The 23,761-nt window shown below is 42.2% G+C and overlaps 2 protein-coding genes across 4 annotated transcripts; one reads left to right on the forward strand and one right to left on the reverse strand.

The window, feature by feature from the left end:
- Positions 1-73: 73 nt before the first annotated feature.
- Positions 74-13,584, reverse strand: sybu (syntabulin (syntaxin-interacting)). Of its 3 annotated transcripts, none has more exons than XM_069657094.1 (8): positions 13,485-13,584; positions 8,275-8,321; positions 7,824-8,010; positions 6,213-6,359; positions 4,616-4,715; positions 4,296-4,448; positions 2,737-2,895; positions 74-1,922 (listed from the first exon to the last, which is right to left on the reverse strand). In XM_069657094.1, exons 2-8 carry the CDS (start codon positions 8,296-8,298, stop codon positions 725-727), a joined length of 1,968 nt encoding a protein of 655 aa, XP_069513195.1. In that variant the 5' UTR covers positions 8,299-8,321; positions 13,485-13,584; the 3' UTR covers positions 74-724. The 3 variants fall into 3 exon arrangements, with proteins under 3 accessions (XP_069513195.1, XP_069513194.1, XP_069513193.1); XM_069657093.1 differs by having other exon boundaries at positions 2,737-2,892; positions 6,213-6,413; XM_069657092.1 differs by having other exon boundaries at positions 6,213-6,413.
- A 3,098-nt stretch (positions 13,585-16,682) lies between these two features.
- On the forward strand, positions 16,683-23,526 carry gdf6a (growth differentiation factor 6a). Its single transcript, XM_069656293.1, has 2 exons — positions 16,683-17,043; positions 21,212-23,526. Exons 1-2 carry the CDS (start codon positions 16,683-16,685, stop codon positions 22,183-22,185), a joined length of 1,335 nt encoding a protein of 444 aa, XP_069512394.1. The 3' UTR covers positions 22,186-23,526.
- The last annotated feature ends 235 nt before the right edge of the window (positions 23,527-23,761 follow it).

A 23,761-nucleotide genomic window follows, 5' to 3' on the forward strand; every position in this document is an offset into this window, starting at 1 on the left:
CAGATGAAAAAAGGTTGGAGACCCCTGCTGTAACAGACCTGTAAGAGGACCAAGAATAGATGAAATCGAAACATTGTCAGATTTATCATGCTTTAATAATAAAGATACAAGGACATTTGATGTAAACCACCAGTATTGCACATAGCTCAGGCACATAAACAAGTGTCAATTGCTTTTGAAGCGTCAACTTATTTCTATGAACAATACACAGGCTGTACCGAATAAAGCTCTACTCCAGGGGAGGGAAAAAAAATATATACTTCTTCACAAAACAAGAACAGTGAACTCACATTAAAGCTTTGGCTGAAGGTTTAAGGTTTCTTTTTGAACAATAACTCAAAAACTGTTGAATTCTTAGAACCCATCAAACAAACTAACATTCAATCTTTCACCTCTTATAAATCTCATCCCAACATAAAGAACCGTTTCTAAACACAAGGACAACTAGGGACACCACAGGACGATGATATCACATAACCATCTACCCAGATGATTAGCTTATACATGTAAATGATAAATAAATATATAAATAAACCCCCGTTAAAAATAATCCATTTCATGTCACCATTTAGCTTCAACTCATGGTAACTGTACAGTGCAAAGTAACAGTGTTGGAACCAAAATAACTGCATCAAGTGTTCAACAAAAATGCAACAAATACTGTTGAGAAGATGCTTAAGTGCTTTTAGTTCAAGGTTAGGCGTGTGCATGCGTAGTGCAGCCTTTACACATCAGGCCTGTGAGGGACTTGACGAAGAGAGTGCAATCCCATGATGCAACAGCCCCTGATGAGAGCGGCAATGTTGTACACAGGAGCGCTTCCATCCACACCGTGCCGCGAGTACAGCCAGGCCACCGTGGGAAGTACAGGGGCTGCCACTGCCACCAGATCCACCAGGAAGCTGTTGCTCCAGTAACGCTTTCCGACCACATCGAGCCCCGGAGACAGAAGAGGATCCTCCTCACCAACACCAAAGTCCAGCTCCTCCATGAACCGTCGGCTCTCTACATGTTCAGAGCAGCACGTGCCGGAATCGGTGGACGTATCCGGGCTCTCCGGGGGAACGAGCTTTGGCATGCTGGGTGGGGGAGGTGTAGAGTCATGCAGATTGGCAGTTGTAGAAGTGGAGGTGGGCAGGTTTGGGAGGCCCAGAAGGCTGCTGGAGGCTGACTGAGCTGTGTCCCCCCCTGTCGCCCCGTGGAACTTCAGCAGCTGGAGGAGCAGAGCCTGCAGGTCTGAAGACATGGGCATCATATCCGTCTGGATTCCTTTATCGTCTGTGTTCTGCTCGGAAGGTGTGCCTGAGGTGTATGTGGTGGAAACTGTGTTTGGTAGATCTGGTGGGGGTGCAGCAGATTCATCAATCAACTGTCCCTCTCCTGAAATAGCAGACACCCCAGGTCCAGCCTCTGTCCCCGCCATCAGCTTACTGCTAGAGTCCTGACTGAAGTCCACAGCAGTGGACATGAGGACCTGCTCCAAAATGTCCTCTCTGTTGGCCATCTCATCATTCACCAGCAGCCCACTGTCCGCCATCGCTTCTGCCCCTTGTTCTCCCATCTCCAGCACAACCTCTTCTTCCTCCCCCGCCACCTTCTTCCCACCACTATCGGGGCTGTCACACATGAACTCCAAGTTCTGTTCATCTTGGAGGTTGGAACCACTCTGTGCAAGCTCCATGCTTTGCAGCAGGGACTCTAACTTCCTGTTTTGGATGTTGATGTCAATGAAGTACTTCTGAATTCCTTTATCCTTCTCCATCAGGCTGCTCTTCATCGTTTCCACCACCTGGCGCAGCTGCTTGATCTCTTTGCGAGCCTCTTTGAGGGACAGCTGAGCTTCCACCCGGTGACACTCCTCTTCAATCCAGTCCTCCCTCATTCTGCCGAGCTGGGACTTGAGCTCCTCAATCTCTGTCTCCCTGATAAAGAGGAAAGAAAAAGTCCAGTAACTCAAGAGAGGTATGCTCAATTCATATCCTGCTGAAAGTTTTTAGACCAATACCACTCTCGTATCTTTATGCTAAAAATGAGACTACAGCCAGCTGCCAAGTTACTTAGCATATTAAAACAAGCAGCAGGGACAGAGCGACATTGCTTAGCTTTAGCGAGTGCAAGGATATTGAAACTTTATGACAAAGAGAGTATTGGATATTAAGCTTGTTGTTAGCCAGCTAGCCATGCTGGCTTTCGCACACACTTCAAAATCTGGTCATGTTTTGTGGGTTGTAAAAAGGTGTTGTCAGGCAGATTTTGTTACCCAGACTAGCCATTTCTCACTGTTTCCAGCTTTCATGCTAAGCTAAGACAAGCTAAATGGGTCTACCTTCATATTTAACAGACAAAATATGTGACTGGTATCAATTTTCTCAACCAACCCCACACAGTAAAGAAAATAACGAAATACAATAAAATAATAAACTAACGAAAGTACAATGAATCATATAAGACAGAACTACTTACTATAAATCTTTAAAAGAGAGGCCTTGTTTGTCTTGTGCATATTTATTGCCACATAGAACGAGCATCATGCGGTTTTTATAGCTTATGTAATAGTCATTTTCCAGTGGTTTCACTCTTCAGGGGAGTTTGTTAACAGTTGAGCAGAGCTGCAGAAGGCATTATGTCACAACCATAGTTTCACTTTCCCCCCTCTCATACAACAACATTCATCCTTCCCCAGACCCAGAAAAAGATTAAATCACAGTCTGTTGTGCCTTCAAAATCTCAACTAACCTGTCATGGACTCTGTTCTCAGACTCCATCAGTTTGGTCTTCAGGTGTCTGATGGACACTTCCTTCTGCTGTAGAGGGGTGAGATACTGCTCGGGGTTTGGGGGTCTGATGCCATGGTTGTCTCCACAGGAGTGGTAGCGGCCCAGGTTCGCTCTTCTGCTGCCCAGAGAGACAAGTATGTTGAATGAAGGCCAAATTTAACCCACACAACCCCCCCTTTCTTTAGAGACAACACTATCAATCAGTACCCAACTAGACATATTGACGCAGCAGCAGAAAACAAACCAATTTGATGCTTAAAAGTAAAATGGCTCCCTGCAGACGGCAATTTGTCTGTCTGAAAGAGTGCTGTTAGGGCAGATGCTCTCTGAAGCCTGGAATTACTGTCTGACACCGGATTACTGGCATGTTGACTAGAGGCAAAAAACCCTAAAAATGCTGGTTTATCTCAAAACAAGCAGAGTCTGCAAGGACAGAAATCACCTTACAAGACAAAAGCCTTAATCTAGAAGCTAATTGCATTAACATTTAAATGACCTCTGCATGTCCTATGATCAGTGTTTTATCGTGCTCAAAGAGAACTGATAAAAGGATTTGGGTTTTTTTTCTATAGAAGATGAGTGGGTGGATTTGGACAATATGCAAAGCAGCATGTTAAGCCCCTCGCTTCCACTACAATATCCTAGCAACCTGGGGTACTTGAAGCTTTGATGCAAGCGCTCTGCATCCCAGCCAGAAATAGAAACAGCCCAGGAGAAGGAACCATGTGAGAGGGAAAGATGTCACATGACGCTTAGCCACGCAGAGGAAATGTCTTAAAGTGACAAGAGTGGAATTTGATGGAAGCTGTAAACATGAGATAAAAAAGGGCAGATTCCGCTACTGCGCAAAACTCTAAAGGCTGTGGGTTGAATGTTAGTCATTTAAACTGCTGAGGGAGTATTTTTAGGTTAAACCATATGCAGGGCTTAGCTGCCAACAAACATAAGGCTTGAGAAATAAACCTCTCAAGTAATACAGAGCCTGGAGCATAGCAGAAATTCTCCCAAACACCTGCTAGCTTCAGGCTTCTCAATTCACACATTAATTCTGAAATATTTACGACCCCGTTCTCTTTTCCAAACCCAAGGTGAGTTCACTCTAATCCAGTTACGATTTGGCTTCAACCAGCAGGGTCACTGTCTGGGCACCATGGTCAGACATTTGTTTTTTTATTTCCAAAAATCCTCATTAATCCCAACCACAGCCAAATCATGACCGGTATAATCCCAGACGGCTGCAAGAGAGGAAATGATAACAGTCTGAGCTTAATCCAGCCCACCCACTCACTCATCGTTATGCTGCGCATGTCCTGAGCCAAAACCCAAATCTCTCAAGTCTCCAAAATCTGCTTGTTTCTCTGGCTGAAGGTTGGATTTGTAATGAATCCTCAAGGATAAAGGTTGGACTTGACCAGGAGGTCGATAAACTGATCAACAATGTCTCCTCCCTCAATTATTAAACCGCAGTCTTTGCTCTTTAATTTTTAATAATAAATGACATGAAGCTATGTTTGGTACCTGGATGTGGGGCTGGAGTTGCAGCTGCTGCTGTTGGTTGAGGAGGCGGCTCTGGGAGGAGTCCTGTAGGGAGCATAGAGCTCAGCATCGCGGTTTGCTGTGGGGCATCCGGCTGGTTTGAACACTGGGAGCGGTCTGATGTGGGCACCGCGGCTTCATTAAAGAAAGCATGAGGGAAAATAAACCATTGACTTGTTTATTCCAAAAAAGTAAGATAAATAGAATCTTTTGATAAAAACTCCCTTTACTGCTCTAGTTTTAATTGTTTTAGTCTCAGCAAACCATTCCTAACCAAGGGTATACATATATGAACCTCTTACCTGCGTGAAGGAGCTTTCTTTCCGGCTGAACTGAAATTGAGGCTCTCCTTAGCCTTCAGGCTGCCAGTGCTGCTGGAGGAGCTGAAGTCTGCCTCGCTACCTGCAGGGAGAACCATAAAAGTGTTAGTGATAGCAGCCTTACAGCCCATGTAACTTCTAAGACAGTGTAAAAATGTTAATAATTGAAAGAAAAGACAAACTTGCTAAAATCTCTACTCTGTTGTTTTTGTTTTTAAAATATGCGTTTTTGGTCAGGTATGACCAGAAGTCTATGCAGGCTAAAGTTAGCATACATTAGTTAGGGCCTAATTTAGCAAACTTCAGATAGTTATTAAGTCTGTTTGGTAATTTCATAATATCTCCAGACTTGTCCTACTGGTACAACACATTTAAGTATCTCACAGCTAAACATCTAACTGGATTTAATAAAAAGCAAAACCAGTAGTAAAGCACATTTGTACCTCACCAAGAAACATGTTTCCGGCACCTGGTCCCATTCCACCTACTCTTAAGCTAGCTCAAACAAACCTAAATACATTCTTCTTCTGTGTTAGCATTTGGCATTAGCGTCCAGTTTTACTGTCTGTTTATTTTGGCTTCTCCTTTGATAAGCACCTTCTAACGTAAGCTTGTTAGGATCAAACGCAGAATAAAGCAGCATCATGTTACTTCCATTAAGTCTCTCTGATAACCAGATAGCACAGCTATACACTCACTAGTGTGAGTTTGTAGATAAACCAATTCAAGTGATTACAAATGCCATTAACACTCCACAAGTGCCCAATAACACCCAGTCATTAGGCTTTGTTTTAAGCTAGCTGCTCAGCAGATACTGTAAAAAAAGCCTTAGCACAATACTGAAGCCTAACAGCGCAAACATAAGCAGAGAAAAACTACATTTTGTGTTGAAATCAATCAATAAAATATTCAGTTTAAATTCATACCTGAGTAGCATCTCTTGCCATCAAACAAAACCATAGTACTGTGTCCAGTGATGACTGTGACAAATAAAATACTTCAAAACTAAGTGATCCTCCACCACTCTGTGAGTCAAATGAGGGTCTGTGCTCATTCAATCAGTGTAGTAACCTCCTGCTAATCAGTCTAATTGGCTAAGCTCCTGGAACTACTTTTCCTCCACCAATCAGCTTTCTTCCTCATTTTGACTTGTGATCAGGCAGTTCTTCCTCCCTTTCCAGATAAAAAAAAAGTAGATATTTTATTTCAGGATAAAGGCTGGAGTGAGCTGTATCTGTTATTACTCTCATTTTAGGCAAGCAGCTGCTTCAGTCAGTGTTTGTTTAAGTCAACAGGGAATCTGCTAGCTGCTGACGTGACAAATACACTGTTATTGTACTTCAGTCTTTGGGGAACCACTGCCATGCATAAGTATATGTGCTGTATATAAGTCAGTGCACGTAGAAAAAAGGTTTATATAGAATCAACGCACATAATCAGATTTTTGTGCAGGATCTGATCATGATAGCACAGGCCTAAGTTGAAGATTTAGATCTTGTTTGTCTTCATTGAACTTTTAGAAAGATAAAACAAAAAAATCCTCCCATCTTTTCACCTATATCTCTGCTTTCTTCCTTACCTCTGGCTTTCATGGCCGACCTCAGCTCCCTCTTGTGTCTCTGCGTGCTCCGGGGTTCGCCGCTCCACTCGGCCATCACCCTCACCCTCTTGACTTTGGTCTTGCGCTCGGGGAGTTTCGGGGAGCTGCGGGCACTCTGCTCTGAGCCTGACGGGGTTTTGGAGGGGGACACAGACTGACTAGTGGGGCAGCCGGTGTCATCTATTGTAAACAGGCACACAGACAGTAATAGCCAAAACAGGCAGCGCGGGGCAGGCAGACAGAGCTCAAGGTTCAGCCCGGCTGTTATCTGACAGATAGCAGGACAGCTTTCACAATAACTCGACACTTTAGTAAAATCGTTTACACACACACATGCACACACACTGAACACATAAACAGAACACATTTTTGGTCTCTCATTTGCTCTGATTGTTAAGTCGGCCAATTTTGGTGCACATTAAATAAACATGACTGAATCCTTATTTTGTTGTTGTATAATCCAGTATGCGCTAGAACTGTACTAATGTACTTGATGTACTTTCATTTGACTTGTGTTGTTTTGCTACTTTATGCTTCTACTCCACTACACGCATATATGATAAATACTGTACTGCGTTGTCAATTACATTAATCTTTTGATTGCTTGAATTACTTAGGAATTAGGTAAACATTCCACTTAGTGCAAACACTGCAAAAATCTTTATCTCAACAAGTACTGTGTGTCAATAATAGGGATGGGACAAAATATCGATATTGCAATTTAACATCGTCACGACTGGTGTTATATGTTTGTCGTATCGTGGCCGCCAAATATCAATATTTTAATTTCAGCGCTCTAAACATATCTCTCTGCCAATTTGAGTCACCGCATCACTGTTTATCTCAAATTGTGTCAAAATCTGTGAAACTGACACCCAATTGCATCTTTTTAGGAGCATTTTGTATTTGTCAGTTGAATAGACGTCATGATCTATTGTTATATGATTGTCTTGCAATATATCAATTATCGTATGATCACTGTATTGTGATATTATCGTTACCGTCGGCCAAGTATCGCGCATCGTATCGTGAGCTACCCTGTGATTCCCACCCCTAGTTATTAAATCTTTAATTTAGGAAAGATAATTAAGAGTTTTATCAGTTTTCTCAAACAAGGTAACATTTTTTCTTGCTGCTAAAGCAGTGACCCACTTATGCTATCTTCTTTCAAGATTCTCATTTGTATTTAAATTGACTTGCAATATGTCAAACAAATTGGAACAACAGAACTATACACAACAAGACTTAAGATTTATTTATTTTTAAGGCTGCTCACTTCTTATGTTAACAAAGATGATAAAGTGTTACATAATCTAAAAAAAGCAGAATGACGTTGTTTTGCTGACAACACTTCTGAGCTTTTACTTAACTAGAATTTAAATGAATGACTTGTTCTTATAATGGGGTATTTTTACACTGTGAATTTTTACTTCTGCCCCTCCTGCTGTCATCACACATACAGAGAGGATTCTATATTTACCCAGCCAACAAAGAGCCCTGCATCACAATGTTGCACCTGACAGCCTGTTAACAGTGTTCAAAGTGATTTTTTCTTATCAGCTGTCCTCAGACTGAAGCTGAACTTCTTACCTGAGCAAAAGCTGTTGGTGCTGATGGTCCGTTTGGAGTGGTCTGAGCTCATGTCACACTCCTTCCCCTCCTCCTCTGAAAAAGGTGAGTCAGACAGAGGCGAGCCTTTGTCCTTCGGGCGGAAGGGATGGAGGACCAAACGTGGGATGCGGCTGCGGGGGCTTCCCTTCTCCGGTGACTTCTTCTCCTGTTTAAAGCAACAACTGTCAGTGCCGAGACAGGGGTGTATCCAACCACCCCAACCAAGTGTACAGTGTCTTTTTCAGGGTGTCTGTATTTTAAAATTCTTCTTTAAAAGATTGAATTTTGTTCATATTGTCGGTAATGATGTAAAATCACAGTTTGCCCATCTTTTTCTTTACTGCTTATAAAAAAAAAAAGGCACTCCTGTTTGGAAAAAGACTAATTTGACATGCATAAATCCATCACTAGTAGCAATGACAAGACTCACCTCATATTCTTGGAATGGTCCCATTGTGCTTCACGTACTGTTTTCTCCTGATGACAGAAAAAGAGAAGAAAGATCAGGTGAGTCATTTCTCTCTGGACTGTGTATGTGGCAGCATTTTGACGTGGCGCTTAAACCTTTCACAAACAAGGGCCCTCTGTCTGAACTGTGCTAGGCTACTAAATCCCACCCACCACACACACACACACACACACAGAGAGAGAGAGAGAGAGAGAGAGAGAGAGAGAGAGAGAGAGAGAGAGACATCCTGCCTGGTACAGATGGCACAAGAAGCCCAGAGCCAGCCATGACCAACACACTCGTCATCCCTAAAAATAAACCGCAAGGGCGTTTTTTATCCACAATTTGTATGTAGGTAAATTAATTTAAGAGGAAAAACAAGTAAAGAGGAGTGACAAAGTAAAAGTACAAAATTATGAGTCTAAGCACAGTGCTGTGCTTTGAGCTAAATGCTCATGTCAGCATGCTCACATGTTCAGCAGATATATGTTAACATCTTAATATTGTGTGTTAGCTTGCTTACATTTGCCAACAAGCAAGTACAGACAAGGCTGGTAATATTATCCCTAACTTAGCAGGTATTTGCTCACAAAGCAACGTGTCAATGAACAGAAATTTTGTCTGGATAAGACTCTAGATTCAATAAAAAAGTCAGGGGATCACCAAAGTCATGAGGATACATCGTCTGGACAAAACTTCATGGCAATCTATCATCCACATTTTGAGATCATTGACTGTATAAAAAGATGGACGACATGACAGCTCCCTTAAAGTGACGCCAAAACCTCTCTATCGCCCCCTGCTGACTGGCTGCAGTATAGGTCATAAAGCCCGCCTCCGCCATGTTAACAGATGGGACATGAGTCAAACTATAAAATCAAAATACACGGCAAACACATTTTTCTCAAACATGGTTTCTGTCATTATAGGTTAGTTCTTAGGTTAAGTTTAGTTTTTATTAGTTATTTGATGCTGTAAATAGGATGATTGACAGCTCTGTTGATAAATGTGGCTCCTGCCGCCGATCTTTTGCAGATTAGCAGAGTAGAGGAGGAACGGTGCTAGGAAACATAACTGAAGTTTTCATATCTGTGAACGTCTGCTTCAGACCAACACAGAGAAGCTGTTCTGCTGCTACGTCAACGCGTGGCATCCTTGCTGTTTTTTTGGTAAGTTAAGTGTGTGTTTTGGTTAGTGGAAGTGGCTATGGCAACTCCATCCGCCGATCTGTACTCTGGCTCCAAATGACATCACCTTTGCAAGATGGCAGCGCCTATCACGGCTATTTTGGCATCAATTTTGTACAGTGAGAGCAGATGGAGATGTGTCGTCCATCTACTGTTATTGTTTGAGATATACCAATGATTATTTGGAAACATTGACCTTCTACTGTTAAAGGACAAGTCACCATGTCCTGTTTTCCCTTAAAGGTCAGTGAATATCTGTACAGATTTTGTGGAAATCCATTCAAAGGTTGTGGAGATAATTCACTCTGAATGACAATTTAAAACCTTAGTGTTGCACCATGATGCCGGTGGATCACCAGAGTCTTCAGGATTCATCTTCTTGGGGCCATGACTGTTTTTAGATTCAGGACCAAAGTATTGGGCCGACTAAAAGACCAACATTGCTTTAGAGCTGTAAGTAGTTTGTGTGGCGTAAAACGATAACAGGGTTAAGACAAAAGCACATTTATAAAGCAAATGCATTTTAATTAACTTGTCTGCTTGTGCTTTCAAAGGAGTAGATTTTGCAGAGTCTTCACAGATAAAGCTATAAAGAAAAAAGAACTGTTTCCATATTCGGTTTGTTCATCAAAGTCATCTGGATTAGGACGATCAGATGAAACACAGTAACAGATGAAAGGTGTCCCACTTTAGGTTTCGTCACTCTGCTAAGACAAACTTCACTAAGTCTCCTTATCAGCCTCCTGTGTCAGAACTGTTGGGCTGCTGCCAAAAGTGCTTCTATCATTAAGATATAATAGATGATGGAGCGATATTCTATCCCTCTATGGAAACATTGTTATAAGTAGAGACCAAAGTAGACTCTGCCTCTTATCTAACACTGAACTTTTAGTTTAGCACATGCACATTTAAACAAGGAAGTAGCATCTTTTATTGAAGCTTTAACGCTAAATAATGCAGAATTTCTCTCACGCTCGGATAAACTTTATACAATCACTTCACTTCCTCTCGCCTGTTGATTTCCTCGCAGAGTCGCTGCCAGAGGGGGTTAGTTGCGTAAGCGCATACGTGTTTTCCCCTTTTTTTTGCATCGGGATGATGTAATTGACCCCAAGGCCTGTGTGCTGCTGTCGCATCAGTGAAGCACAACCTGTCCGCCTTGATCATCTCAGCTCCCCAAACAGTCTTCCAACAATAGCAGAGTGATATCACCATTGATGCAATAATATATATCGTATAATGTACAATTCTCCATGGGCTTCATGCTGTTTATGAAGACGCTGACTCACAACACATCTACAGAAATTCTTTACCATGCAGTGTGAACACAGTTAGAAAAGTCGATTGCTAGATTTCAAGAAAATGCTTAAAATATATAGTTTTACTACCAAAATTAGGAACATAAATCCAACTGAACCGTACGTCAAAGCAAACTTGGATTATTTCTTTAATATTATTACTGTCATCTGTGTGTCTACTTTTGGTTTTTCTTATTATTAATGGTGTCTTGTAGGCCTGTTTTGTGCTGGGAATTGTTTATACATGACACAATAATAAAACAACATTTGCAATCATCACAACTAGCCTCGTTCCCAGTATGAGACCCACAGACTAATAACCTGCAAAATCTTCTTTCTTCAAACCACTACGGCGCTGAGAGGATTGCAAAAATAGAGCAAAGAGGCATGGGAATTAAATTCCAGCTCCTTTTATCAGACTCAAAAATAGATCTGCGTCCTGGGTGGCCTGCACCACCTTCCTGCAGTTTCACTTTCACATTCAGGCATCCACAGTATCATCACACTGTGGCGATGCCCAGCCTTCTTGGCACTCTGGCACAGCAGAATCACATTATCAGCGCCACACAGGGCAGAGCAACCAGAGCCGTGCCCTAGCAACAGTCTCAGCATCCAAGCTGCAGGAACGTCTCGGGCTAGATGGGACCAATTATGTGCAAATCTGCACGCAGTGTCGGCTTCTGCTGCTCATCCTGACACACTTTCCCTCACTGAGAGAATATCTGGAGTGTGCCGAGGTGCTGTGTGGGTGTTCACCATTCAGCTGTACACTGTTTTTCTCTGACTGAATGAACAGCCTGTCCTTGAGCAAGTGAGGCTGAGCTCAGGGAGCTTCTGTATGTACTTAACCAAGCTCCACTGACTTACATTATAGCTGCATGTCATATTTTGGAATTTATCGGGGATGCTTTGCTTGTTTTTGACAGATTTTCTTCTGCACGAGCTCCATTTTTCAGGAAAACAAACTAATGGTGATGTTTACAAAATTAGAAGCCATAAAGCCAATAAGATGAATGTTAAAAAAAAGTCTCCCGGTCATCAATAAATTCATGCATCCACAGGCAGACATACAAAGGAAATGTAGGCTGTCAGTGACATCAGAACAGTCAGCTCAACCCCTCAAACAGTGTTTTGGAATAACGTTATATTCTTTATCCACTGCTATCTTCCTCTGCTAATGATCCCATAATAGATTGTAACCTGAAACCATGCTAGGTGTTTGGATACAGATACCTGCCCTTGTCCGCTCTGCTAACACTGTTAGATATGATTCCTTTCATCATCGCTGTGATGCAACTCCACCTGATTCCATTATATTTGCCCTCGTTGTGGTTCTGAAATAGCCCCTGTAAAGTAGGATTATGCCTTCACTCCTCTGATCCTCCGCTTGACTCCAGACAGTGTTGATTGGCTACCTACTGAGCGACAGGCTAAGCATTATCTAAGTTGCAAACACAGGATTTTCAGCTTTAAGCTTGACCAACATAAACTCAATTAAACATAAAAGTGTCCTGATTTGATGTTCCCAGATGTATCCGGAAAGGAGGACTCAGATGGAAGCTGTCGGTGGGAGATGATGTGAACGCGACTGATAAACAAGTCTTTAAGCCCGCTCTGAAGCTTTTTCCCTCATCCAGATGGTCTCCAGCATGGAGTGGGCGTGAATAATAAAGTCCCTTAATCCATCCCGGTCTATGCGCTCTCTAGTGTTCATGCAAACAGGCTGATGTGAGGCTGTTAATTGCATTTTGAAATGAGACCTACAATGAACTCAATCCATTTGTACTGTTTGTACAAAGTGTCCAAAAGCTCCCTCTCTTCTGAGCTGGACGTCATTCGAAACACTTGCTTTGAAGCTCATCTTCTGACTGCATGATGTCATCACTGATGATGAATCATTCCAGGAAACATAAAGGAAACTGAAAGTATACCAACATTCATAAGCTGTTTTCCTGATGATGTTCTTTAGGCTTGTACCATATAAAAGATACAAAAGGGTTTCTATGATTGTCTTAATTGTGGCACCATGTGGTCCCACGTGTGGATGTTTTTAGTGCTAAAACTCTTTACAAATATGAAACTCTCAATATATAAAAACAATTAAGAATACCAGCCTCCGCTCTCACCACTGGACCCTTTAAAGTTCCCTCACATGTGTCCGCATGTTTACATGCCTCCCTTTGTTTTCCCACATCTCCCTTCAAAACCATTTTCACTGTTTTTAAATGCACATTTTTTAGATTTTTGTTCTTTGATATCCCCTGACAGTGCCGGCATCTTCTCCAACCCTGCCTTTATGCCTTGTTTTACATTTTATCATGTTGTATCCAGCGGGTGGATTTTTGTTTTGTTTCATGTGGCGCCCCCTCAGCTGCTGGGGATGTTTTTCTCAGGCGCGGAGATGCCGCCGCCTCTAGAATAAAGGCACGAGAAGTACGACACAGGATGTAACCAATTGTGATGTAAACTGCCCATATCAGATCTAACGTGTCCACATTTCACTCAATAACACCTAAAATAATTATGATGTGCGCAGATTTTTTAATGATTTGACAAAAGAGTCGCTCTTGAACTTGTAAACATCTCCTCCTCACCTCATCTGCTCCCATCCAGCCAGTTTCATTTCGCTTTTTAACCCAATCATATGATGTGTATGTTTAAAAAGATTTTTCTTTTTTAATGAAAGGAAATCTAAATAAAGGCTCACCTGGATGTCTTGTGGTGGTACTTGTAAGAAGGATGCTCGTCAGTCGGTGAAGCACAAAGGGTCGTTCCGCTGCTGATGCTCCGGCGGTGGCAGCCTCCGCTCTGCTGCTGCTGGGTGGATGTCGGGTGGAGGAGAGCTGAGTGCTGACTGAGGACACGCACGATTGGACAAGAAGACCACTGACTGTGCACGCGCAATATGACGACCATCCCAAGTGAGTTACATAACGCGCGAGGCACTTAACCACTGAATCCCCTCCACCATATAGGACCGTGAGGTGAATGAGTTACATGTTCTGACATGTTTACGAACCGCCCATGCGTAAGTCTGCCACATGTTCAATACAGCCTATAAATAGAATGTATGTCAGCATAAGACGTAAATGTCAATGCATGTTTTTATCTGAGAATGCTCAATATGTCCACGTGTTTATCCAGAATCTCAAACATTTGCTCCTTCAGTGCTGCTTCACACTTTTTGGGATACAGGATTTGTGGCATAAAATATTTCCTCAAGGCAACGTTGCTGACTGACTTACATTTTAACGATGCCATATAAAATGCACATATGTCTCACAGGCCCAGCATACTGTATGTTCAACACAGGCATGAGATCTGTGTGTAAGAGAGTAAGAGCCAGTATGCTCTCCATGGTGCTGAAACCAGGGGGGTAGCCGCTGCTTGTGCCGTAATTTATATTCAGATTATGCCATGTAAAAACAGCATGATGCCTGATAACTGCGCCATTGAATCAAGCAGGACAAATACAACAGACACCAAACTGACAGTTACTGTAGCCCAGAGGAATCATGTGAACGAAGAAATATCCTAACGTTCCTGTTGCGCGTGGTCTCGCGTGCACAGGTGTCAATCATTACACGTGTCTTGTCGACTTGTGACGAAGCTCTGGACACAGGGTGGTACTGAATCAGATGTCAGCAGGCGATCTGTCAGCAGCAGCAGTTTGTCTTCTTATCGCTGAGGCCCTCTGCTGGATGATGTCAGATTAAACGGGTTGACATTAAGATTTATTATCAGTTTATTTAACTGTGGTTGACTGCACAATTTACACAATCCTGCAGGTTATAAGCTATCTATAGCAGCTAATAACACAACGTTTATTTGATTTACTTTAAACTCACGACAAACTGGTTAAAACATGTCTAACGCAGGCTACACAGCCCTCCTGAAATCTGTTACATTATGTTCTTACAAATTTAACTTACCTCTCTGTGTTTAGTGATCTGCGTTATGTTACCTTCTTTTACTCCCACAGGGTTTTCTAAAATAGTCTACCCTACAAGATCAGGCAAAAAGACGTTAAGGTAAAACGTGGCAAACATGGCAAAGATCTGTATATGGTTGTGATATTATTGTAGTGCCAAGGTTTAAAGAGTTACACTACGTTATAGTTTGAAAATAATATGAGAGGACAGATGCACAGATAGTTACCAATCTGTCCACTGTCATTTTTGGATCTGATTCTTGCATGTGTATCTTTCTTTCAAACTATAATTGTGCTTCAGTTAATTATTATTATTATTGTTATTATTATTATTATTATTATTATTATTATTATTATCATTATCATTATCATTATTTTAGAAGTATTATTTATTTGTTTTTTAATTGCATTCCCTTTTATTTAAATATTTGTTGTTTATTTATTTTGTTATAACTATTAATTATTTTTTCTTTGAAATTGTATTATGAATAATACAATTATCTTTTCTATTATTATGCCTTGTTTAAAAAAAAAGGATGTTCACTTTGTATTTCCATTCCATAACGTTTGTAAATGATAATTTTCAATTTAAAAAATAAATAAATTAATACAAATCTTTCAGACACAGACCTGATGGTGCATTCAGGTGAATTTTCTCACTGTGGCTACACCGGAACCTCTTGATTCTGCAATGATCGCTGGTATATCTGACCTCCTGAATTTTGACTCCTGGCTCCAAACAGACATGCTCAGAAAAGTTCATTCAGAATTTAATTAAATAAATAGGCCTACGTTATTTTTTCATGATTTTAGATGAAAACCCCTTGAAAGGCATGAAATCAGATTTTCCTAGAGGACCCGAATGCAACATTTGTCCTCGTTTTTTTTTGTTTAGAACAATTGGGTTGTAACACACAACAATGGCCACTAGAGGTCACTGGTGTTATTTATAAGGTGTTACGGATTTGAATGCCTCTACATTCAGGCTAAATGCTTTGTGGTTACTGTGTTTACACTTCTGGGTTTTGATTTAAACACACGAGACCTCTGGTCTCAGATTATTCAATATTGATTTTGTATTTTGGAGCTGACTCCATTTTCTTCAAATGCCTGCTGTAAAGTAAATCATCTGCTTGTTCTCTTAATTATTCCATATCATTTTAAATGATCAAATTATAAACGCGTTCAGTTAGATGCAAATAAAGTTACTTAAATGCCACTGCTTTATGTCAGCCTGGTGCACGCAGTAACTTCAGCCTATCTGAGCGCAAAATCTAATCTAATCTGATCTGAAGCGTCCTTGGAAGCTTTCAGGCTCTCAAAGACTCTGTGATAAGGAGGACTATAACTATTTCAGTTTTTTTCTGAAAATTGTGTGGACCTACACATCCTCTGTAGTTAACTCTATGAACTCTGTAATAACGACAGTATTGCTTTAGTATGCTTAGACATGTGGATTTCAGCTTTTTCTTCTTAAGTACGTCCTCGTGGAAGGATCAAGATTGTTTAGGCCTTATTAAAAAGTTTAATGGCAATTTAAATTAATTAATACAATAATTTAAGTTATATCCATCCAAAATTATGATACCAATAATGAACTGTCGGATAGTTTAGCATTTGGCTGCTAAACCATCAACAACAAAAAAACTTTTCCACATGGACTCTTCTGTAAATATCTTGTGGCGGTCCGTTGGCTCTTTGCGCGTCCGTTTGGTGGTCTGTGACATGAAAATGTTTGGGAAGCCTTGCACTGAGCGACCATGTGGGCGTGTTTCTCTCGGCCCAACAGTCTCCGCTCTTGTGTGGAGTCCAGAGCGCAAAACGCACTTCTTCTGGTGCGACCGGGGAGCGCAAAAGTAGCAGCTCTCCGATCCTGACGCGCACACCATCTCCGACTCCGGCGGCCCCACGAATCCAGCTTCGCTAAGCGGGAAATAAAGAGTTTCTTAACATCTCCCGGTGACTCTACCAGCCATGGACGCATCTCGACTCGTGACGCTATATCTGAGCCTGCTGCTTGTTTTCCTTGGGAATATACCGTGTTTCCAGTCTGCTGCTATCATCTCTCCCTCTGCGCCGAGGAGAAACAGGGGAGCCAGGATCTCTCATCAGGACGGACAAAGGTCATCCAAATTCCTTAAAGACATTTTCACGTCTTCGCATCCCATCGTGGGCCATCACAAAGAAGACCTAAAGGACGCTATTGTGCCGCATGAATACATGCTCTCCATATACAGGACATACTCGGCTGCAGAGAAGCTCGGACTAAACGCAAGCTTTTTCCGCTCCTCTAAATCTGCCAACACCATAACAAGTTTTGTGGACAGAGGAACAGGTTGGTTTCAGTCTGCTGCCAGCTCCATCAGCTCACTCTTGCATAATTCTGTGGCACAGTTTGTCCTCAGCTGACATGTCACTTATTCTCCTCTTGTGTAGATCTTAATAAATTGTGGTTAAAAACTACAGGTATGCTTAAAAGCCACAGAAAAACAAAGTTCGCAGCGTCAACTTTTACGCACGTTTCAGAAGAGGCAAAATGATGTGCAAATGCGCTTTAACGCGCACAAATGACATGTATTAGAAGAATATGTGTTACACAAGAAATGTCTCTTGCTGCAGGTTTATACGTCGAGAGAGCAGTTTTGTGATTGCAGTCTGGTCTCTTTGCCGCGCAGCTGACGAAACGTAACTTTTTCCGAGTATTAAGTTATATTACACTTAAATTAACCTCGGGGTAACACGACAGTAAAACACTAATTACGGCGCTCTCTAAATGAAGGTTGTAAATCACTGTCAGTGCAGGCTGCAGAAAAACTACCCAGCTCCCAACCTCCACGTGAATGCAGAGGAAACAGTTATTAGTTCACTCGGTTGATATATTTTCGATTTTGTCATCTCCAAACGCATCGCCATGAAATAAGCCCAAATATTTAAAATACGAACTCCTTAAATCCCGCACATTTCGAAAAATTCAATCTTTTGCCATTATGGAGTTTGGCCCACTTGTGCTAACAAAGGGAGCTGGGGGGCGACGGCAGAGCGGGTCGGTGTGAGAAGCAGGTGTTTGGGTCAGTTAACATGTGTAACCAAGTGATTTGACCAGGCCGCGAGGACAAACACAATCTGATAAACACAAACACATCCAACACACACAAGGGGACATAACCCGAGTTAATCTTTGCTGGAGAAATAAAAGCAATCTTTGTTTGCGTTCCCTCCTGTCTCAAACACTGCGAGCCTGAGAATGCGCGCTGCAAAAAATATCCATCAGGACGAGATATACAGACCGGAGTCGGCTGCTCAAATCACATTATTGGTGGAATGCAATTATTCCAGTGCAAATAGACTTTATTTTCAAGACTTTAATTATTATAATATATTGAATCTCAGGTGGTAGTTTTTTCCCCCTCTGAATGAGCTTACTGCATTGAAACAAGGTGCAGGGTTGTTTCCAGACACAACACACGTTATAAGAATGAAGAAGAAGCATAAAGGCTCGTCCCTGCGGCCATTTCTTGCAGTGTGAACTGATTTGATAGGAAAAACGCCTCACTTTCTCCTGTGATTTTGATGTGATGTGTCACTGGCTCTGACCCCGAGCTGGACCCTCTGAGAGCTGCTTGGCATCGAACGGCTGATTGGAGTATTTGAACTCGGTGATCTAATTGAGTGTTCATGTCATAACATATCAAACACTGTCTATTCTCCCATAATGACCCAGCTTGGCCACGATGGGCACATCACCAAAAAACGACGACAGGAAAAAAAGAAAAAAAGAAAGAGCACTTCCTCTGCTGTGAAGTGGCTCGTATTTTTTTTGTCCTGCGGAACCTCCCTTTGCGACCGCCACTTTAATTACGGAAATTATTTTTCTTCCCGTTCTTTCAGCTCAAGCGCCTTTGGTTTCTTATGGGATTCCTCCCAGCATCCCCAAAGTGTTGCGTTGCATTAACCTGCAGAATGAACCTCAGCTGGGAGTTTGCATTATTCAAATCACCCCCATCAGGAAAGAAATGCACATGTGGCAGCTTTTTGACGCGTAATGGAACAGGTTTTGCGTCATTTACGCATTAATTATCCGCACAGAGGCAGGTTTTACTGAGTGCACCTCTGATCTTTCACACTTTAGTAGGTAAATGAAGTTTGCGTTTAAACCCAGGCGGGGTGTTTCCTGGAGGTCACAAAAGGCAAGATCAGAAAAGAATAACCCGAATCTGAAAATTACTTTTGGCATTTGGGGTAACTCATTAAAGCGCAGATGGCGCAGCCAGGCCTCTCTCTCTCTCTCTTCCAACTCACTCTCTCTCTTTCTCTCCTCCCTCTCTCTAAACAGAGGCATAGATGACAAAAATATGTTTTGCATTTGTTCAAATACAAGCAACAAGGTCAAACAAAAGTGCACAGGATGCCGTTTTAACCGCACAGTTAAATCCACCGAATTCTCTCCCAATTATCCACCGTCAGACAGCTTACGCGTAATGGAAAAAATAGGCTTTTTACATAATAATGAAATTAAGAGAACTTTGTACATTTCTGAACTGTCAACACGAATATCTCCCAGTAATCCAAACAGCCAGTCAGTCAGTCAGTCCGTGCAGGCGCGTTCAAAGCGGAATGTTGTCGTTGGCAGGATGAGATGAAATATAAGAGGGGAAGTGCTTTAATGAGGAAGTTGGGAATTCAGAACTGTTAATTATTTGGTGAACTTGTATTCGATTTGTTTGAGGTCTTATTAAAAAAAAAAAGAATCCTAATTCAGACCATACGGCCAAAAGTCCCTGAAACGAGCACAAGGTTTCAATCTGCTTTTACTGTTGGACCCGGCAGGGCTCGCGCAGGAGGGGAACTGACAACTGGATTCAAATACCTCCTTAGACCAAGTCTTACGAATGAAATCACAGGAGTGTTTAGAGGCTGTCATGTCACTCTTTTTTCTTTAAAAAAAATCACATGAGGGAACGTGCTTTTATTTTAAGTGATACAAATAAGCTACTAAAAAAGTTTTAGGTAGCCTTCAGAAAACGTATGTTTTTCAAGAATTAGATATAGAATAAAAATTAGAATCAAAAAATCACTTCCTACTTATATCTAGCCGTCACTTTGTCGATAGATTCCTCTCCGGATTCTGAATTAAATAAAACTACTGCCAGTTGTTGCAAGAACATATACAGAAAACTTAAAATGGAGGGAAGAAAAATAATTCACTCTTATTTGAAAAATTATTTCCGTTTTTAAATGGAAAAGAAGTCAAATGGGAAACACTACAAACCACATTGTTATAGTGGACACTTTCTTTACAAAAAAACAAACAAAAATATGCTGTAAATTGGAAATATACGTATATGAATGACAACATGTGCTGAACATTAATCAATCTGATCCAAACCGTATTTTAAAAACACTCAACTGCTTGTTTACTAAAGATGAAAACATTTCATGTGTTTAGAGGACGCTCGCGCCTTTCATGCATTGTTCCACACTGTCAGATTCCAGCCTCATTGGTTCGCCTCGGTGGAATATTTGCAGGCCTCCTGGGTCTGCAGCGGGGAATAATGCATTAATTGTGTATTGTTCAGTTGAGTGTACAGTATGTCGCCTTTGGTCCGTTGTGTCTGGCAGCACCCAGGGGCCTTCACATCACTAGGCCCCTTGTTTTTTTTTTTTCTTTCTTTCTTTCTTTGCTTCACAACTCTGCAAGAGCTCTAAAAAAAAAAGAAAACATCTCTGAAGTTCTGACTGCTGCTCAGATTTAAGAGCTTTTGAGGCTGTAAAGAGGGAAAAGTTCACTTCCACTCTGTCAAGGAGCTGGAAATTAATAATCAATCTGTCATCAAGTGAAATGAAAGCAGAATATTTTTATTAAAACATGCTGGGTTTGATTAAAAGTGGCATTGCATTACATTTTGATTGGATTATTGTCACTGCAACGAATTTTTGACTTATAACACATGTTATCAGAGGATAAATACATTATAGGCATTTTTGTTCATATTCGTTAATGGCATGAACGTTGTGTGCTTTAAATCACAATCCTATTCCCAGCAGATTAAATGCAAACAACGTGCATGAAATGAAATGAAGTAACTTAAGGAACCACAGTTTAGGGAGAAAGCTCCAAAGCGTAACTGTTATTTAGTCTTTAGATGTGAGGTTTTATTACAAGAGAATTCAAATCTAATCAAATCAAAAGAAATTGGCGGAAAACACAAGTAGAAATGGTTTTATAATTATAATATATACATAGATTGAATCTGGATGACCAACACAGTTGCACCAATAATGAACGTGGTGTTAACTGTGAGTTTTTTCACTTGTCAGCTGCGGTTTGTTTCAGGCAGGTTCAGGGTGGACATTTGAAAAACAAGAGAGGGAGAGAAAGAGAGAGAGAGGGAGAGAGAGAAGGCCTCTGTGGGAGAATGTGAGCCCCCACTCCCCCCTCCCTCTGAACACTGTACACCCTAAGTGAATCTGACTGCAATTATTTTCTTCTTTTATCCTTGCAGACGATCTTTTGCACTCTCCTCTGCGAAGACAAAAGTATCTGTTTGATGTCTCAACCCTTTCAGACAAAGAGGAGCTGGTCGGGGCGGAATTAAGGATATTTAGGAGAGCGCGCGGGGATTTGCAGAGTCCCCTCCAGACGACGGGTCTGTACGACATCCAGCTGTACCCCTGCCGCTCCGACAGGCTGCTGGACTCCAGGTCTCTGGACCCGCTGGACTCCACCAAGGCCGGCTGGGAGGTTCTGGACGTGTGGGAAATGTTTAAAGCACACCAGAATCATCACCATCACCCCCATCATCATCACCATCAACATCAGCAGGGTAACCAGCTCTGCTTCCAGCTCCGCGTCACTCTCAGCAAAACAGACACCGAGGTGGACCTGAGGCAGCTGGGGCTGGACCGGAGCGGCCGGTCCCAGCGGGAGAAGGCCATCCTGGTGGCCTACACGCGCTCCAAGAAGAGGGAGAACCTGTTCAACGAGATGAAGGAGAAGATCAAGTCGCGGAGGTCGGTGGGCGAGAAGGAGGAGGCGGTAGTGGTGAAGGCGGCAGCGGAGGAGGGGGTGTCACTGAGGGGGGTGAAAGGAGAGGGGCCCCGGCGGCGGAGGAGGACGGCGCTGAGCAACCGGCACGGGAAGAGGCACGGGAAGAAGTCCAAATCCAGGTGCAGCAAAAAGGCGCTGCACGTGAATTTCAAAGAGCTGGGCTGGGACGACTGGATCATCGCGCCCCTGGACTACGAGGCGTACCACTGCGAGGGGGTGTGTGACTTCCCTCTCAGGTCGCATCTCGAGCCGACCAACCACGCCATCATACAGACGCTCATGAACTCCATGGACCCCAACAGCACCCCGCCCAGCTGCTGCGTCCCCACCAAACTCAGCCCCATCAGCATCCTGTACATAGACTCGGGCAATAACGTGGTGTACAAACAGTACGAGGACATGGTGGTGGAGCAGTGTGGGTGCAGGTAGCGACCCGTTAGCTCCTAAAACAAACTTACAAAGACATAAAATCAAAGATGAGTCTTGATGGGTCCCTGCAGGTTGAAGATAAAAGCCCTCACAGGTCTGAAATGCTTTGACGCATGACGCGCCTCGTCTTTATTCAAAAGGGATGCACGCGAAGGCGATTTCTGCTATTTATTCAGAGTCAGCACAGTCACAATAATTCACACTCTTTGCCTTAAAGTGTTACGCCTTCATTCCCATCCACGCAACAGGTCATCCCTAATCATACAGGCTTTTGTTTCCCAGAGAGAGAGACGTGTCCAAATGGCACAGGGACTGGGTACGAGGCGCGAGGGGAGCCTGTTGGGATGGGAGCCCGACTGTGCACCTGTTCGTGCCGAGGCCAGAGGACAGCAGGCTCTGCCCGTCAGCGCTTTGTTGCAGCTCTGCCGTGTGATCCTGCCTGCCAGGCCGGGCTCTTTTGGGTATGTGCATCCAGGCCGTAATTGCCACCGTCCAGCTGGAGTCATTACAGGCCCGAGCAAGTGCTTGTTTTCCAAAAAAAAAAGGGGGTGAATGTCTGATGTACCAAACACGCTCTCACACACACACTCATACACGGACTGGTCTGAGGAGAGGAGATAAGATGGTGGTGGTAATGCCGTCAAGAGATTTTTGCCTTACCGGAGACCAGTTGAGAGGCGTCACGCGCCTCCGTGGACAGAAAGGACACACAGAAAGACTCGTGCCTGACTGGGGCCCTGTTGTAAAAAAAAAAAAAAAAAAAAAAAAGCACACATAACTGAGGCGAACTTTTTGCTCAAAAGTCTGCATCTTTACGAAATGCACTTCCACAACTGACTGCGCAACGGACACGCGGTCAGAGAGAGAGTTTGTCTTCTCTGATGACGAAAATATAAGAAAAGAGACTCGCAAACGAGACGCTATTTAAATGCACATTAGCTTTGAATGCACTGCTGTTCATTATTTTTTGAGCTGTAAATATTTGTACAGTGGAAAACTTTACAAAGTGCAACGAATGAAGAAATGAGGAAACGGCATTTCTTTGTAAATATACAAAATGCACTCAAATCGGTATAATTTCTATTCTATAATTATTTTATTATTTGTGATGTACAGAGTTTCATGATAATCATATATTTCTTACATTGATAAGAGTAATTTAAGGTGTATTCGATATTTTTTTTTTGCAGAGGGTGGAAAATACCATTATTAATGTCTACCTCATCATTGCATATCGGATCTGAGTTTTGAGGTGCATTCAGTTAGAGTGTAAAGAGCTTTTACAATGATATATAAGATCATTTATTTACATATATTACTGGATAATATTCCACACCATTACTGTACAAATAAAATTCAAAACAAAGTCTGGTACTTCTGATGATTAATGCAACTCTTTTTGCCTTCATGTCATTCATTTGAAGTGTTTGTAAAAGTGTCTTCCCGAAAAAAACACTAAAAAGATTCAATAAGAACAGCGTAGAGCTTTTTCTTTTTTTACACAGGTATGAGAGATTGTCTTTATATTATGTGAAAAAGTAAACTTAATGTACTTTTCAAATGATGTAGGATTTGA

Source organism: Semicossyphus pulcher, unplaced genomic scaffold (assembly GCF_022749685.1).
Source record: "Semicossyphus pulcher isolate SPU_LCO1_2020_fin unplaced genomic scaffold, fSemPul1.0.p SCAF_9, whole genome shotgun sequence".
NCBI lineage: Eukaryota > Metazoa > Chordata > Actinopteri > Labriformes > Labridae > Semicossyphus > Semicossyphus pulcher.